This window comes from Magallana gigas, chromosome 1 (assembly GCF_963853765.1).
Source record: "Magallana gigas chromosome 1, xbMagGiga1.1, whole genome shotgun sequence".
Classification (NCBI taxonomy): domain Eukaryota; kingdom Metazoa; phylum Mollusca; class Bivalvia; order Ostreida; family Ostreidae; genus Magallana; species Magallana gigas.
Window position 1 is genome coordinate 27,791,359 of NC_088853.1, and position 15,953 is coordinate 27,807,311.

The following is a 15,953-nucleotide window of genomic DNA, read 5'->3' on the forward strand; positions in this document are numbered from 1 at the left end:
ACTTCAAAACAAGTTGCTGAAAGTATATTAAAATTTACCATAAAAATTAGTACAACCAACTCTTATTTTCTTCTTTGTGGTGTGTTTTCATGTAAACAACCAATGATTCATACAACAATTATATTTTTTGCGGCCCATTTGGCGCTTGCGTCAATATGATTTCTTGTCTCTGTTACTAAACGTGTGTGAAAATGCAATGTGTCTCACTGACGGCAGCATCAGTGCTGCCCTCTCTTAGATGCTTAGAGATAACCCAGCAGGGAGGTAATGATTTTAACAATATGGCAGCGCTCATGGATTGCAAGAATTAGTTATTCTAAGTGGTATATCTTCTTACTGAGGAAAGCTCTGTCTAAACGGTTTTCAGATATCATTATACACATCAAACAGACAAATTTGAGCCCTTGATAATTTTTTCATGTTCACTTCCTTTAAAGAATTGTATGACATTTGTCTTTTCAAGCATCTATCTTTTTTCTTATTTATACTTTATTTCATTTATTTTTTTTTTCTTATTTATTTATTTATTGGTGAGAGGGGTGTTTTTTGTCCGTTGTCCGGGGATTCCATTTGTTGTTTTTAATTTTTACGCGGGAAGGTTGCACTCAAAATTAAATTGCCATCGAGATAGATGTCTATCTGGCTTCATTCTCTTTTGTTTCTAGATCACTAACTTAAACGTTAATTAACTATCACTTTTATAAAATGAAGTAGTAAAAAATAGGGGTTAATTATTGACTGTGAGCACGGAAATCTGTTAAGATTATGATTATTTTACACAAAAACCCCATCAAACTTCCTGGTAAATCCCAGCCCCCCCCCCCCTTTTTTTGGAAGGGGGGGGGGTAGTTAAAACATAAACCAAAGGATCATCCGTACAGTAACGTTAAAGACCTGTAAACAACACGTCAGAATCCAGAGATAATCTTCCTTGTTAATTAATTTTTAAAGTCTGCGGCAGGACTTACAAGTGGTGTTTGCAAGATATCTGAGGGTTTCCGGTTAGAGAGATCGGTGGTTTCCGGCCGAGATCGGGGTTTTCCGCTGATAATGATTATGTTTCTCTGTCTTACACAAACAGCTGCATTCTTTCCTAACTACAGAAGATTCTTTTGTTGATAAATTGCTCACTCCAGATCTGAAATCGTTTGCTATGAACAAATCGTATATTTAACTGAATGACACAGATATTTAATCCTCTATTCGAAATGCACGTGCGGCGAGATGCGACTTTTTGCCAGAGTTGCGTGTTTCTTATTTTTGGCGTTAATTGGCCATAGTGTTGCTCAGAAACAGACGGAGAAAACCTGCCGCTTACTTCCGGTAAGTTCTTAAGGACCAAAAAAAAAATGATTTAAAATTTAACTAATCTAACTTTTCCCTGATAATTGCAAATTTAACTTGACATAAAAAGAAGATGGGGGATCATATAGCTTAAATAAATGCCTCTTGGTTAAATCGTAAGATATGGACGGTTCTAACATTGTCTAAAATTTGATATAATAATTATTATTTTTCCCCTATTTGTCGATGTACATGTATATCTACTTTAGTATAGCTTCAATGATGCTCTCATCATGTTTGTTCATAAGCATATGAAGCATATGCATTTTACACCATATAAAACATGTAATGCATTAGATGATCAATTAATTTCGGTTCTGGCACTGCACGATGTTTTGAACCAAATGAAAAATCCCTTTAAAGGTCCCAAAATTGATGCACTTTAATAAATTTAATCATTAATAAAAATCATAACATTTTTTTAAGTGCCTAATTTTTTTTAAGTGCGTTGTAACAAGGTATTATATACACGCCTTAATTACCATCTTCTTTGAAGGGAAATTATTGTTTAGATCTTGTCATTAGTGTCTTTTTTTTATTATTCGAAATCTAAATATTTTAAAATAGTCATTTTGGAAACATGCTTCAGATATGACCAACATTGAAGGACTATGGATAAAAGTGGAAAATAAAACACTTCTTTCATATATGAATTTTAAGTTCATATTTTGCACTCTTGAATTTCTAAAAAAAAATTATTTGAAAATGTGTGAAATCGTCGTTATTTCCGCTGGATAGATAAATATCGATCGATCGATAGAGAGAGAGAGACAGGAAGAGAGAGAGAGAGAGAGAGAGAGAGACAGAGAGACAGAGAGAGAGAGGCATTGGGAGAGACCAAAAAACAGAAAATTATCAGATAGAAATATATTTTGTAAACAACAAAATTTACCATCCTATATTGTTTTACGCGGAAGATTTAGGTTTAATTAACATGACCTTCTCTCAATCCTACTAAAATGTGATGCACCCTTCATTGTTATAACAGAATTACGATGCATTTTTTCAATGCACTTTCAATAGGTATTTACTCTAATGATAAATTGACCAGGCTCCTCCGTCACAAAAATTTTCAAATCCCTCAACTAATTCCTCAACTCAAATCCTGTAAAGAAAAGTGCATAAACCTGAGGTCAAACCTCAGATTTGAGGCTGAGTATTGACTTGAGGAAAATTGATGACGATGGAGCCAGGTTTTTAAAATGAGCATTAACACTAGGGAAATCCAAATATCTCTCTCTCTCTCTCTCTCTCTCTCTCTCTCTCTCTCTCTCTCTCTCTCTCTCTCTCTCTCTCTCTCTCTCTCTCTCTCTCTCCTAATACATGTACCGATTTTGTTTTTTAATACAATGACTACAATTTTAATCCATAGACGAATTTTACCAATTTTGCAAAGCGAGATGATTTATTCAAGGAATATAGATTCATTCTTTTAGCATTGTGAGCTGATCAAATACGATCGGGAGTGATCAAAGTTTTCTTTTATGTTAGATTTGATCACGTCCGACCGTATTTGATCACCTCATAATGTTCCAAAAATGATTCCTTATTACTTCTTATTTACATAATTTTCAGCAGTTGTAATATGAACTGAACTGAACTTTATTTATTTTACAACGATTGATAAGCAAGGTCTACAACTTATATTAATATCTCTCGTTGGCACGGATGTTAGCGCGAGGAGGTCAGTTGTACTATTTAATATCAAAAAGTCATTGTATTGGACTTTACATAAAAAAAAAATCGCTTCGTAGTTTTATCTCAAAGACACTGGGACAATGTAAATATTTCAGTAAACAACAAAGTTTTGCTTACACGTTTGTAAACACTACTTATATAGATGCTTTTGCTTTATTTACCATTGTTCATTCTGACGAATAAACGTTGTATCTTCGCTCCGTTTGGCAGGAAGTTCACAATTAACGCCCTGCAAAAGATTCATTATTCATACAAGTGGAAACAAATAAACTTAGTTAGGAACGACTAAACTCACAAGGATAACTAGTAGCCCCCCCCCCCCAATTAATAAGGGAAAAAAAGCTGAAATACTTCGTTCTCGAATTTCTGTAGTATTAAATATATAATATTTAAATATTTAAATCTTTCATCTTAATTATAATCTTATTTATTGAAAGGTGTGAACTATTTAAAACATTCATCTATCGCAGAATTAAAAAATATTTATATATTTTTATAATTAATCAGGTCGTAATTAAGAGAAACATATATAAAATTCACGAAAGAATGCCTTTATAAGGTTTATATTTTCAATGTTAAATTGTTGTTTCAGGTTTTATTTTTCGTTTTTTAGCTCACCTGAGCTGAAAGCTCAAGTGAGCTATTCTGATCACATTTTGTCTGTCGTCCGTCTGTCCGTCCGTCTGTCCGTAAACTTTTCACATTTTCAACATCTTCTCAAGAACCACTAGGCCAATTTCAACCAAACTTGGCACAAATCATCCTTAGGCAACGGGGATTCAAAGTTGTGAAAATTAAGGGCCACACCCGTTTTCAAGGGGAGATAATTAGAAATTCATGAACAATTTCGAGAAATTTTCAAAAATCTTCTTCTCAAGAACCAGAAAGCCATGAAAGCTGAAACTTGTGTGGAAGCATCCTCAGGTAGTGTAGATTCAAAGTTGTGAAATTCATGACCCCCGGGGGTAGGGTGGGGCCACAATGGGGGGTCGAAGTTTTACATAGGAATATATAGAGTAAATCTTTAAAAATCTTCTTCTCAGAAACTAAACAGCCAGGAAAGCTGAAACTTGTGTGGAAGCATCCTCAGGTAGTGTAGATTCAAAGTTGTGAAATTCATGACCCCCGATGGTAGGGTGGGGCCACAATGGGGGGGTCGAAGTTTTACATAGGAATATATAGAGTAAATCTTTAAAAATCTTCTTCTCAGAAACTAAACAGCCAGGAAAGCTGAAACTTGTGTGGAAGCATCCTCAGGTAGTGTAGATTCAAAGTTGTGAAAATCATGATCCCTGGGGGTAGGGTGGGGCACAATGGGGGGTCGAAGTTTTACATAGGAATATATAGAGTAAATCTTTAAAAATCTTCTTCTCAGAAACTAATCAGCCAGGAAAGCTGACACTTGTGTGGAAGCATCATCAGGTAGTGTAGATTCAAAGTTGTGAAAATCATGATCCCTGGGGGTAGGGTGAGGCCACATTGGGGGGGGGGTGTTAAAATTTTACATAGAAATAAATAGAGTAAATCTTTAAAAATCTTTTTCTCAGGAACTAATCAGCCAAAAAAGGTGAAACTTTTGTGGAAGCATCCTCAGGCAGTGTAGATTCAAAGTTGTGAAAATCATGATCCCTGGGGGTAGAGTGGGGCCACAATGAGGGGTCGAAGTTTTACATAGGAATATAAAAAGTAAATCTTTAAAAATCTTCTTCTCAGAAACTAAACAGCCAGGAAAGCTGAAACTTGTGTGGAAGCATCCTCAGGCAGTGTAGATTCAAAGTTGTGAAATTCATGATCCCTGGTGGTAGGGTGAGGCCACATGGGAGGGGAGGGTGTTAAAATTTTACATAGAAATAAATAGAGTAAATCTTTAAAAATCTTTTTCTCAGGAACTAATCAGCTAAAAAAGGTGAAACTTTTGTGGAAGCATCCTCAGGCAGTGTAGATTCAACGTTGTGAAAATCATGATCCCTGGGGGTAGAGTGGGGCCACAATGGGGGGTCGAAGTTTTACATAGGAATATAAAAAGTAAATCTTTAAAAATCTTCTTCTCAGAAACTAAACAGCCAGGAAAGCTGAAACTTGTGTGGAAGCATCCTCAGGCAGTGTAGATTCAAAGTTGTGAAATTCATGATCCCTGGTGGTAGGGTGAGGCCACATGGGAGGGGAGGGTGTTAAAGTTTTACATAGGAATATATAAAGTAAATCTTTAAAAATCTTCTTCTCAGAAACTAATCAGCAAGATGATTCTTTATAATTGTTAAAACTTTGGCTCCAGGACAATTCTTCGGCCTCACAAGAAGGTTCAGAGTTTGATGTAGCTAAATACCCCATATATAAACAATTGTAAAGGATCTTTTTGAGAACTGCAATACTCAACATGTGATATGACTATAAAATTAAAGCAGGCAGCTATGTTTTCATTAGAATCTTTTTGTTTTACTGTATTGAGTTATTGCCCTTGATTTATTGATTCTTGATTATTTTAATTAATGCATCCACTGTTAACCAATTATTGTGATGATTATTTTTATACAATAATAAATATTAAATATTCAATGTATATAAGTTGTTCTGCATAAGAAGTTTGGGGTTAGGCCGGATTAGTGTGTTTATTTTTGATTTCCAATTTTTAGGTACTATGAATTATTTTAGGCCGGCACATATATAGGGACAGTGTCTATTGCATAAAGCGACTGTTTGGGGTTAAACTTGAACAGGTATGGAAAGATTGAGTGTATGAACATCCCTGCTCTATCTAATCTACGTGTTTTCTAACCTTCGATACAAAGTGTGCGGTCATTCCTGCCTTGTATTGCATTAAGACAAGTGTGCAGTCATACCTGCTTGTATTGGTGGTGGTTGCGGCGGAGCACTAATGTATGGTCATCCCTGCTGGTGTTCAGGCCTCTCTAGCGCATGTGTGCGGCACTCCCTGCTTGCGTTAGGTTGAGCTGTTGGCGCAAGTGTGCGGTCATCCCTGCTTGCGTAAACGTTGGTACCTGTTGAGTTGCGTAGGTGTGCGGTCATCCCTGCCTGCGTAATGTTGAGTCCCTATATATGTGCAGGAGCGGTGATTAAAGTCTGCTCTTGTAAATATTGGCAGCAATCAGGGCTATCCGAGTTCCATGGGGGAAAAAGAGATTTTATTAATACAGGATCTACATGTATTATTGTACATTGTCCAGATTGTTTGTATTATGACTCCATTAAGCTGACTTTATCATACCTATTGTTCCTCAGGTGAGCGATGTGGCCCATGGGCCTCTTGTTCTAATTATTATTTTTTTTTGAATTAGTAAAGATATCAAGATTTTATATTTGCTATCAATATTAAAGAAATGAACTTCTTTGCGTATAAGTGTATGTTTTCGCGCATGAAAAAATTATCTCTCTACCATCTTATTTGATTCCCGCAACCCACGTGTTTGGCACCCCACAAAATACGATAAACTAACTATTATTAGCGACGATGTTAATTCGCGATTTATCTGATATAAACTGGTTCGCTACGACTTATTTTCGCGATCGGAACCTTATCAACACCTTTCTAGTTTATTTACAAACATATGGAATGAACTAGTTCGCGGCAAGAAATATTCGCAACGATGAGGCTATTGCGTACCTCGCAAAAAATTCCCACACGCGAATAAACAATAGTTAAGCCTTAAGGAAGAGTTAGATAAGGATATATATCAATTAATTTTATTATTTATATGTTTTTTATCGTTTCAGTCGGGAAAGTCTTGCAGAGCAGTGTATTATTCAGGTAAGTTACACTTTTAGTTCTAGACAAGTTGCAACTTACCCCATCCCACCCTATTTTTCGTTAAATGATAAACGTTTTCGCTTTATAACGTGCAACCACGCTTTTTCAAAATGATCAGTGATATACAGTATTTCAACTTGCTTTGTGCAGAGCGAAATTGCACAGTCTGAAATTTTTTATTTGGTTAGAGGATGGAAGTTCAAGTTCGTACAAAAAATCTACCTCAGACAGTCATTTTTAATGACGTTCTGCTCTTAGTCAGTTCCTGTGGTTTTGTTGTGTCATATATATACTAGATCATATTCTGATATATTTTTTCTTCTGAAAACCGCCACACCAAATATATTTTTTCTTCATTGATTCAAGTCTCTCAGGTTTTCTGCACATGTCGACATAACATTAATAATAATTATGTAGTACATACATAGAAAATCTAAAATAAAGTCTACATTTATTCGGTACACAGCATTATGGGTATCCATAATACAGGGGAAATGTATTACTTGATATTGATTTTATAGATTAATCAAAACTGTTTTTGTTGTGGTTTCATTATTTTTTTTTTCAATTTTCATTAATTATTTTGTTGAGTTGATCGAGAATATCAAATAATCATCGAAGTAGAGATTAACAAATTGTACTGATTTTCCGTTATCTATGAATTTTAGTAAATTAACTTTGAACTGTGACTTTATCTTTATCAACGAAAATATGTGTAATATAAATTAATGCAACCACACGCATGTATATCATAACCAACTTTGCGTAAAGTAGAGAAACATTTAAAGACGCTCTCAAACTGTAGACAATTACACGAAGTTAATCATTTTATTCTCGGGTCTTCCCGGCAGAGCTCGGGTTTTATTCGAACTCTGCCGAAAAGACGCGAAAAGTTGCGATTAATTATAACCTTTAAAATACTTACAAGGTAATCTGATCGAATATATCGAGTCAGAAAAACAGTGTAATCTGCCTACAGTTTGAGAGCGTTTTTAAATTTTATTCAAGTAACAACTTTACAACAATCGCAACTTCTCGGGTCTCCCCGGCAGAGCTCGGGTTTTATTCGAGCTCTTCCGGAAAGACTCGAAAACAGTTTGGTGTTCACTCATATATTTTCTATTTCAGACTGTACTACAGAGTTTCTTCAAAGCCAATACCCTGTCCTCTACTCCAACTCCCAAAACATCACCATAGCAACACCAAACGTTACCATAGAAACCAGAGATATGAAAGACAGATATGGATTGTTTACCGTAGTAAATGTCACTATTCACCCTGGAAATGGTAAATTTAGAGGTGTCTTTTTGATGCACGCTTCAACAAAATAAACGCATTTAATTTAAGGGTTATTTTTCTTCGAGAAAAAATGTTGTGATTTTGGCATCCGAAAAATTGTTCCTAGACAGGTGTTTAAGGATTTATATAATATATTTATATATTTTGTTTATCTAAAAAAAAATCGACTGCATATTTTTTTATGGTAATTTATTTACTTTCAATTTGATTAATTGAATTAAAAGATTGCAAATCCATAATTTCTTTATAAATTTATAGAAAAATTTGGAAAGTCATATTTTCAATATACAATAAGGTGTACCTACCCTTTATAACATCAAATGATAAAAACAACTTTTTTTTCAGAACTAGAGGCGGAGATCCAAGGATTTGAGGCGCGGCTGACGTCAATTGAGGGATCCAGGTGTGTGATTGTGACTTCATTTGGGAATGGAACATTTTCCGAGGCAGAGAGAAATGTGAGTATGTTTTTAATTATATTCTAATTTCGGCGAAATGAATGCGCTGATATTTTGCCGTTAATATGCAAAATATAGAATCATGTAATTTATCAATATTTTACATAGCGGTTTTGTGGTTATTGTAGATGTTTTCTACCACACCAACCGAATTTCAATTTTTTCTTTAATTTAAATTTGTGATATTTCTTGATTTAACTGGAAATTTAAAAAAAAATCTTAAAGAAGTTCGCTTCTTAGGTTTTGGATAGCCATTTTGGGTCACCTCTAGTCTGAAAATTCTGCATCACATTTTAATTCTAGTAGTATATTTATATTTTACAATGCATAATAAACTATATTGAATAAAAAAAAATTTAATTTTTTTTTTTTAAATTACATTTTTACAGTTTAGTAAATGGGACCATATTTTGTGGCGGAAGGTTTTCAAGAAGGAAATAAACAATTTTCATAACTCACTAGTTTTAGAGTACTGTTACTTTAGCTTCCTAATTTTCAGTGAAGACCAAACTTCTAGATAGTTTGTGTATTACGATATATTGATGATGTTTTAAAAAACATATTTAAACAATGTTTTGATATTTCTATCGATATAGTTTGGCATAATTAAATATATTTCATAGAAGTTCAGAAAAATTGACACCAATTTTGACCTTAATTTACCTTATTTCTTGCTATATCTCAAATTTTTGAAATGGCCCCTACTTGTTTTACTTTTAGGTGAGACTTTAAATGTATGTCTAAATGTATGCAACGTTTTGGAAAGATGACATTACTTTTTTTTTTAAAATTGTATAATCTGATTACTCCAAAATTTTGTAACATCTGTTCTTGTGTTCATTAAGTACTGGCCTTTGAAGCCACCAGTAAAGCAAGAATATTTAAACTTTGACTTAGATTTTACTTAAAAAGTGACTACATGTGCTCAACTTAAAACTGTATTAAATTCATAAGTAAATAATAGTTCAAACTATAAATATTTGTTTGTTTTCTTCAAATTATAAATTTCTATATCAAATTTTAGCAAAAATTTCAGGAAAATTATCATTTCTATTTGGGGTCCTATATTTCCAAAAAAAGGCATGTGACATGGGTCACAAGTGAAATAAATGAACATTTTAGGCCCCCATCTTTATATCCAAGTGGTTTTCGGATGATTGACATAACTATTATTTCAGGTGCCAACTTCCTTAAAGATATTAGTTTTTACAACTTGCTGTTGGTTTGTTATCAGTTGAGCTACATCTCTGGTATTTTTTCTGCAGAGTGTGTTTAATTTTCGCCTTGGACCATCCAAGAGCTTTAATTTCTCCGTCTGGGCCCTACCGAAGTCACCAGCTTCACTCCCGGCAGAGAGCTTTATCCTGGCAGGAGAAACAATCGGTAAAATTATGCCTATTCTTTTTCTTTAAAATCTTCTACTACCAACTCCTCCTCAACCGAGTCCTTTTGAAAAAAAAAACTGCTCTTCAACCCACTTATCTTCAACTAAGTCCTCTTCAACCAAGTCTTTTTCAACAAACTTCAACAAATTCAGGGTTTATCTTTAACAAATTCCGGGCTACCTTGAGGGATTCTCTTGAAATATCATCGATCCTCAACGGACCACTCTTCCTCAAACTTCTTTATTTAATACACATCTCTTCTTCTTGTTTTCTCTTTCTCAAATCTAGAGACCAATCTTTACCAGATTCCTCCTCTTTTTCATTAGACTTCCCCTATCAGTTTAGGTAAACTATTTCATTTCGAAACACCATTTACGTGATACTGTACCATTACATGGTTTCTGTCCATTGCGCTACATTTTTTGTATGTACATATGAAACAATCGCATGTTATTTGAATTCCTTTCAATATTTCTAAATCTTAACCAACTATTCACCCTTTTACGAAAAATGTTTTTCCCAGTTCCTTGCGTGAATATTATTCGAATTTCATTATTAATGAAAATAACTTCAAGAAAAAATCGTCAATATAACCCAATTTACATTACAATGTATACATGTATCCTTTTTAAGACTACCCGCCTGAGAACTCCTCCCTGTGGTACACAAAGATATGGTTTGTTAACAACTCACGTGACCGGATCGTCGAGGTCCAGTTCCAACCGGCTCCAGCCGCCTACGGAATCCGGTACTACAACATCCAGCTCCGCCAGATCAAGTACAGCGGGTTCGAGGGGATGACAAGCCGCTTAACGACTCACGCCAAAATGGAGTTCGCCATGTCGTCATCGGTGCGTGTTTCTTTTTCAATTCTGTGTGTAATCTTTTTTGATTGATTGACGTCACATCGAGCATCTTTCCCCCGATTTATTTTATCTAACGTCATATTTGGTGTATTTCATTAATTAATTATGTTTACGTCATATCGAGTGAATTTAATCTATCGATAGTGTTTTATGTCATGTCGAGTGTATTTCATTGATAACGATTTATTGCATACTGCAGTATCGAATTTATATTTAATTTACCCTTTGAAGGAAATTGATCTCCCGGTGAAAGGCGTATTATATTTGTTTATAATTATGGTTTTTTTATGTTTGTTTGTAATTATTGTTGTTATTGTAAAATAATTAAAAAAAGCAGTTAACGGAATATAAAATGCGCTTATATTAAATGGACTTTAATTTAAAAATTGGCAAACTTTCAAGATATGTTGATTTTTTAAGGTCAATTTGCTTTTTTTTGGTTACAGATATATGTCAAATTTAGAGAAGTTGAGCCCGGAATGTACAGAATCAAGGTAGAATGCCGTGGAATCATTTTTATTCGTATTCAATGTTCATGGGTAACCAAAATGTTCCCAGATCGTTGGGACGTAATTTTGTTGGTAATGTATTCGGGATAATTTTAATAAATATAAAACAAATGTTTGTATATGCGTGCGTTGGGATGTTAATTCGCGCGCAAGGATTACTCACGAAAGCCACGAACATTGGTCCCCCAACGAACAATGATGATTCCAGAAATACTTTTTGATTGTGCAATAATGAATCTTTAGGATTAGATTACAATTCATGCCTATGAACCTGTTTTCTGTAACTAAGCAAGGATCTCTATATCCGTACAATGAATTACTTTTCTAGGTTGAACCGTATGATGATTTAAAAGGTGACCATGACAGATGTCGCTGTAAGAGGTTCGGTGCGTGCAAAGCTTGCAACTGCACGGAAACACCGACTTTCATCATTGAAGACAGTAAGTTTATTTTGAGTTTTATGTATTATTTTTAGCTGAGGAGCCATATCGGTATATGAGGACAACAATGAAGTTGGTTTTAGGACATGATAGTTCTTATCTTTAGTGCAATATACGCTGCTTGTTAAAAAAAATGACTGAATTTAAATACAAATAGCAGAATACATTGTTAACCTGCAATTAATGAATTTACATGTTAAACACATACTGAATTATCTTTTTAGCCCGGCCAGTGGTTACGACATCAAAAGAATATACAACGGGCGAGATTTCAACGTCAATTAATACTCCCGACATCGCCACCCTTCCACACAAACAAACCAAGCAATGGAACGGACTAAAAATGCAACTCCAAAACGATGACATCACATGGGCCATGGTATCCACCGGAAGTGAAGAAAAAACTCCCGCCCTGCACTCCGACTTACCGGAAGTGTCTGATAACAACAGCCAGACGGGTCAAAACTTCGAGGAGGCAGTCGGCAATAAAGGCGAGAACGAGGACGCCGGAAGTAGTTGGAAAGTTCCGGTCAGTGTGTTCTCCGTCCTGACGGTGGCGCTGGGTGCCATCGTGTCCGTGTTCGCTGTGGTCAATTACAAACGACAAGGTTAGTCTATCCTCGTGGACGTATTGTTTGGTTCTCTCCCATTCTCTGTTATTGTTTTGTCTCTTTTTTCAATTATTTTGTTCCTCTACTTGTAAACCGTATATATTGTTTATCAGTTTATATTTTTGGTTTGAATTTTTCAGGGAAAAGCTGCAGAACCATTAATCTTTACAACAACAATTATAAAGGTTTGTTCTTTGATATTAATGTAACTCTGTTTTATATCTTTTGATTGATCATATCGGATTTGCACATTGTTTTATTCTATATATTTACATTCAAAAGCATCCACGTATTTCTATTAGGTTCCGGTCCCGGTATAGTGATTATCCATGACCCAAAGCACAATGCGCATGCGCAACAATTGCTTACATCCATCAACAAAGACATACCAGAGGTCATCGTGGAAACCAAAATGTTCAACGACAAATGTCTCTGGAAGAAACTCGCCTCGGACTCCACATTCTTCGTTTTGTGGATGACGCCGAAATCGTTTACCCAGTTTGAGCGACGACTGCTGAAGGATCGGCGAATACCATCCTCGGTGCTCTCTCAGATTCAAAAGCGATTCGTCGTGATAGAGTCGGAAAATGAGGAGTGTAGAATTCAGCCAAGGATCCAGTACTGGACCAAGTATGTGTTGAACAAAGAACTAGACATTTTTCTAAACTTTCTCCGAAGTAACGTTTTACAAGAATCGCGCGACGCTTGGCTTCCCTTCAAGCAGACGACAGCAGATACCACAGAATCACATCAAGCGTTGCTGAGACACTACAGTCGAATGGACTCAGGTATCCATAGCGATTTTGAAAACGAGGCTGATTTCACTCCGTGCGAAAACGACGTAGAAAAGGCTAGCATAGCTGCGGTTACAATAGCAGAATGCCACATGGACGCACCGATTACGCATCAAAACAAACCGACCGCATTATCTTTCCCTTCGCATCAACTCGCCAAAAAGACTATCGCTGAACTCGAGATATTACCGGAAGAGCAACGAGAGCTCTCGCGCGTGGACACTAAAGATCGGTTTATGCCACCGGAAGCGTTTTCGTGCTATGACGTAGAAGGAAGTATTTTGTCGGAAGCCATCATGTTCCTCAATGAACGAAACGCTCCACCAATGGCAGCGAGTTTGAAATTTCCCGAGGACTCCCTTTCACTGACAAACGACGATTTCTTGATGTTTCGCGCCTCGGTCGATCGGCGTAGCGATACACCTGTTTGTTATCAGAATTTGATCGGATATGAGGAGGAAATTGAGGAAGACCCGTATGAAGACCAGAGCCCGGATGTTGAATATCCACCACTTCCGGTTGGGGACGCGGACAGTGTTGGCGGACTAAGCTGCTAGAAATCGATGTATCTGCTGTTCTACCTCAAAGATTGAGATATGAGATATTGAAATATGAAATATTGAGATATGATTTTAAGAATGGATTTCTATTTTTTTTTAATTTTACGTACAACGAGATTTTCTCTGTTATTCATCTCAAAGCTGTAAAATCATATTATAATATCATTAGGCTTGTATCTGCCCTCGTTAATGAAAGTGCTTAAAACATTTTGAAGACATTGTAATATTCAATGGAGACTTTATCATGTTTAAAGCGCATGTCGCCATTCGTCGACCAACTGTATCAGAAAAGCACAAAAAAGTTTTTTAAAATGAAAACAATCAACCAATGAAACAAAAAACAAAAAATGACATCCGTAATTTGGTATACATTACACACTCAACAAAAATTGTCTGAAAATTACAGCAACGTCCTGTATTTGTAAATATCCTTGGTAACCCACTCGGTAACCCCAGGAAGAAGGACGAGGATCTTCAAGGCCCATAGAATGTCCTGTTACTTTGAAAAAAAATACGAAATTTGGTCACCAAATTAACGCACTTTGAAAAAAAAATTCAAAGTGCGTAATTTTTTCAAAATGCATTTCAGGCCAATAGAATGCACACGGAACGAAGAGAGTGTGCAGAAGGGGGAGGGGCGTTTTTTCATTCGGAAATTTGTCCCTTCCTCTGTCATTGTCTCTCTCACACTCTATCGTTGATAAATATTTCACAAGCTTTTCCCAATCAACAATATTCATGAATGAATTAATGTTTTCTTCTTCTCTAAACTTTCCCCTTTTTTCTGCCGCGTTATCTTCTATATACATGTTGACCTCAATTATCAAAGTCGTCACTTTGCAGGGGCCAAAGTTTTTGAGTCACAATAAAAGGCTTATATAAGATTTTACATATCACAAGTATATTCACACTGCCAAAAACCCACAACCCCTCCCCCGAACGTATGCATTATAAGTGGAATGGAGATAGTCCTGCATGTACTTGTATCCTGTAATGGTGGAGGGGGGGGGGGGCATCTTGAGTAGAATAAAAAGTTCCTTGGTGCAGGTACATGTATTAAATAGACTTGAAATCTTCCATTTCTATATATACACAAGAAGATGAAAAAACCACCACCCCACCCCCACCCACCCCTTATCAATTACGAATAATTTTATTGTATTCGAGCATACTCATTTTGTAAAATTTATTTTTTTTAATCATGTGTAATACTGATGCGAGTTTGAAATTTTAAAAACACATCATCATAGTTATTTTTTTATTAATGAAAATAGAGTAACTGTATTTTTTCTAAACTGTTTTCAAAGAAATTTTTCATATCATAACTTTATTTTTGTTTTAAATTAACTCAATAATGTTTTTTTCTTTATTTCTTTTTATTTAATTAACTTGCAAAAGGAGGGCAGCTATTCTTATATATGTTAATATATTTATAGCTACAATTTACTTTCATTGATATTATATGAGTGTATGCACAAAGCTGCAAGTTATAATATATAAAAAAGAAAGATAAAAAATCGTGCTTCTAATTTTAAAATCTGAAATTTGTTATACATAAATAGAAATTGTTTATGTTATCTTTGTGCAAATTTGACCTTGTTTTAAATTGTTTTGTTTATCTTGAAAATAAATACATTTTGTTCAAGTAGTTTTTTTTTGCCTAAAAGGGGGACGCACTAGATTTACTTCAACAGTTAACACAATCATTTCCGATCTCTCGCTACCAACGCTATCGTAACTTCTCGGTTCTTTTTAAGCGCGGACTCGGATGTTTTCGTTCACGAGAAGTTCCGTTTGCTTTAAGATGATAGTGCATCTGAGTAATATACACTGAAAATCCTCAAGCAGGGCTTTTTTCTGTGAAAGACGGGAAAAAAGCCATGCGATATGTAAAGATCAATATATTTTTAGCTAACGGGAAAAAACACTCTCAAAAATCATTACACATTAAATTTATCAACAAAATATCCTTTGGTTTTGGTTAGAGAGAGAGAGAGAGAGAGAGAGAGAGAGAGAGAGAGAGAGAGAGAGAGAGAGAGAGAGAGAGAAATTCAAATATTTTACTATATTTGCAAATTTATAACTGTCAATATACTGTAGACGTACTTTTGTCCGCGTATATATATATGTTTTTTGGATGGTCATGTGAAATTACATGTAGGCCTCATGCAAAAGAAGCGCCCAAAATTTCCACCAGAAAAGGAAACGTTTGCTCTGAAAACA

The 15,953-nt window shown here is 35.2% G+C and overlaps 1 protein-coding gene and 1 long non-coding RNA gene across 2 annotated transcripts in view; both read left to right on the plus strand.

Moving 5' to 3' along the window:
* LOC105336714 (uncharacterized) overlaps positions 1-15,953 on the plus strand; it is a 408,324-nt gene that overhangs the window by 248,119 nt on the left and 144,252 nt on the right. The gene's annotated exons all lie outside the window — the stretch shown is intronic.
* On the plus strand, positions 1,079-14,864 carry LOC105327076 (uncharacterized). The gene is made up of 11 exons (XM_034465489.2): positions 1,079-1,323; positions 6,775-6,808; positions 7,937-8,095; positions 8,453-8,565; positions 9,831-9,948; positions 10,584-10,801; positions 11,263-11,310; positions 11,654-11,765; positions 11,990-12,373; positions 12,517-12,561; positions 12,679-14,864. The coding sequence occupies exons 1-11, from the start codon at positions 1,225-1,227 to the stop codon at positions 13,725-13,727; spliced, it is 2,379 nt and encodes a 792-aa protein (XP_034321380.2). The 5' UTR covers positions 1,079-1,224; the 3' UTR covers positions 13,728-14,864.

Excerpts from the sequence above, each read along its gene's own strand:
- LOC105327076 (XM_034465489.2), top strand. The coding sequence starts at position 1,225 with ATGCGACTTTTTGCCAGAGTTGCGTGTTTCTTATTTTTGGCGTTAATT. Across the intron at positions 10,802-11,262 it reads AGTTCGCCATGTCGTCATCG|ATATATGTCAAATTTAGAGA; the intron begins GTGCGTGTTTCT and ends TTTTGGTTACAG. Across the intron at positions 12,374-12,516 it reads GGTCAATTACAAACGACAAG|GGAAAAGCTGCAGAACCATT; the intron begins GTTAGTCTATCC and ends TGAATTTTTCAG.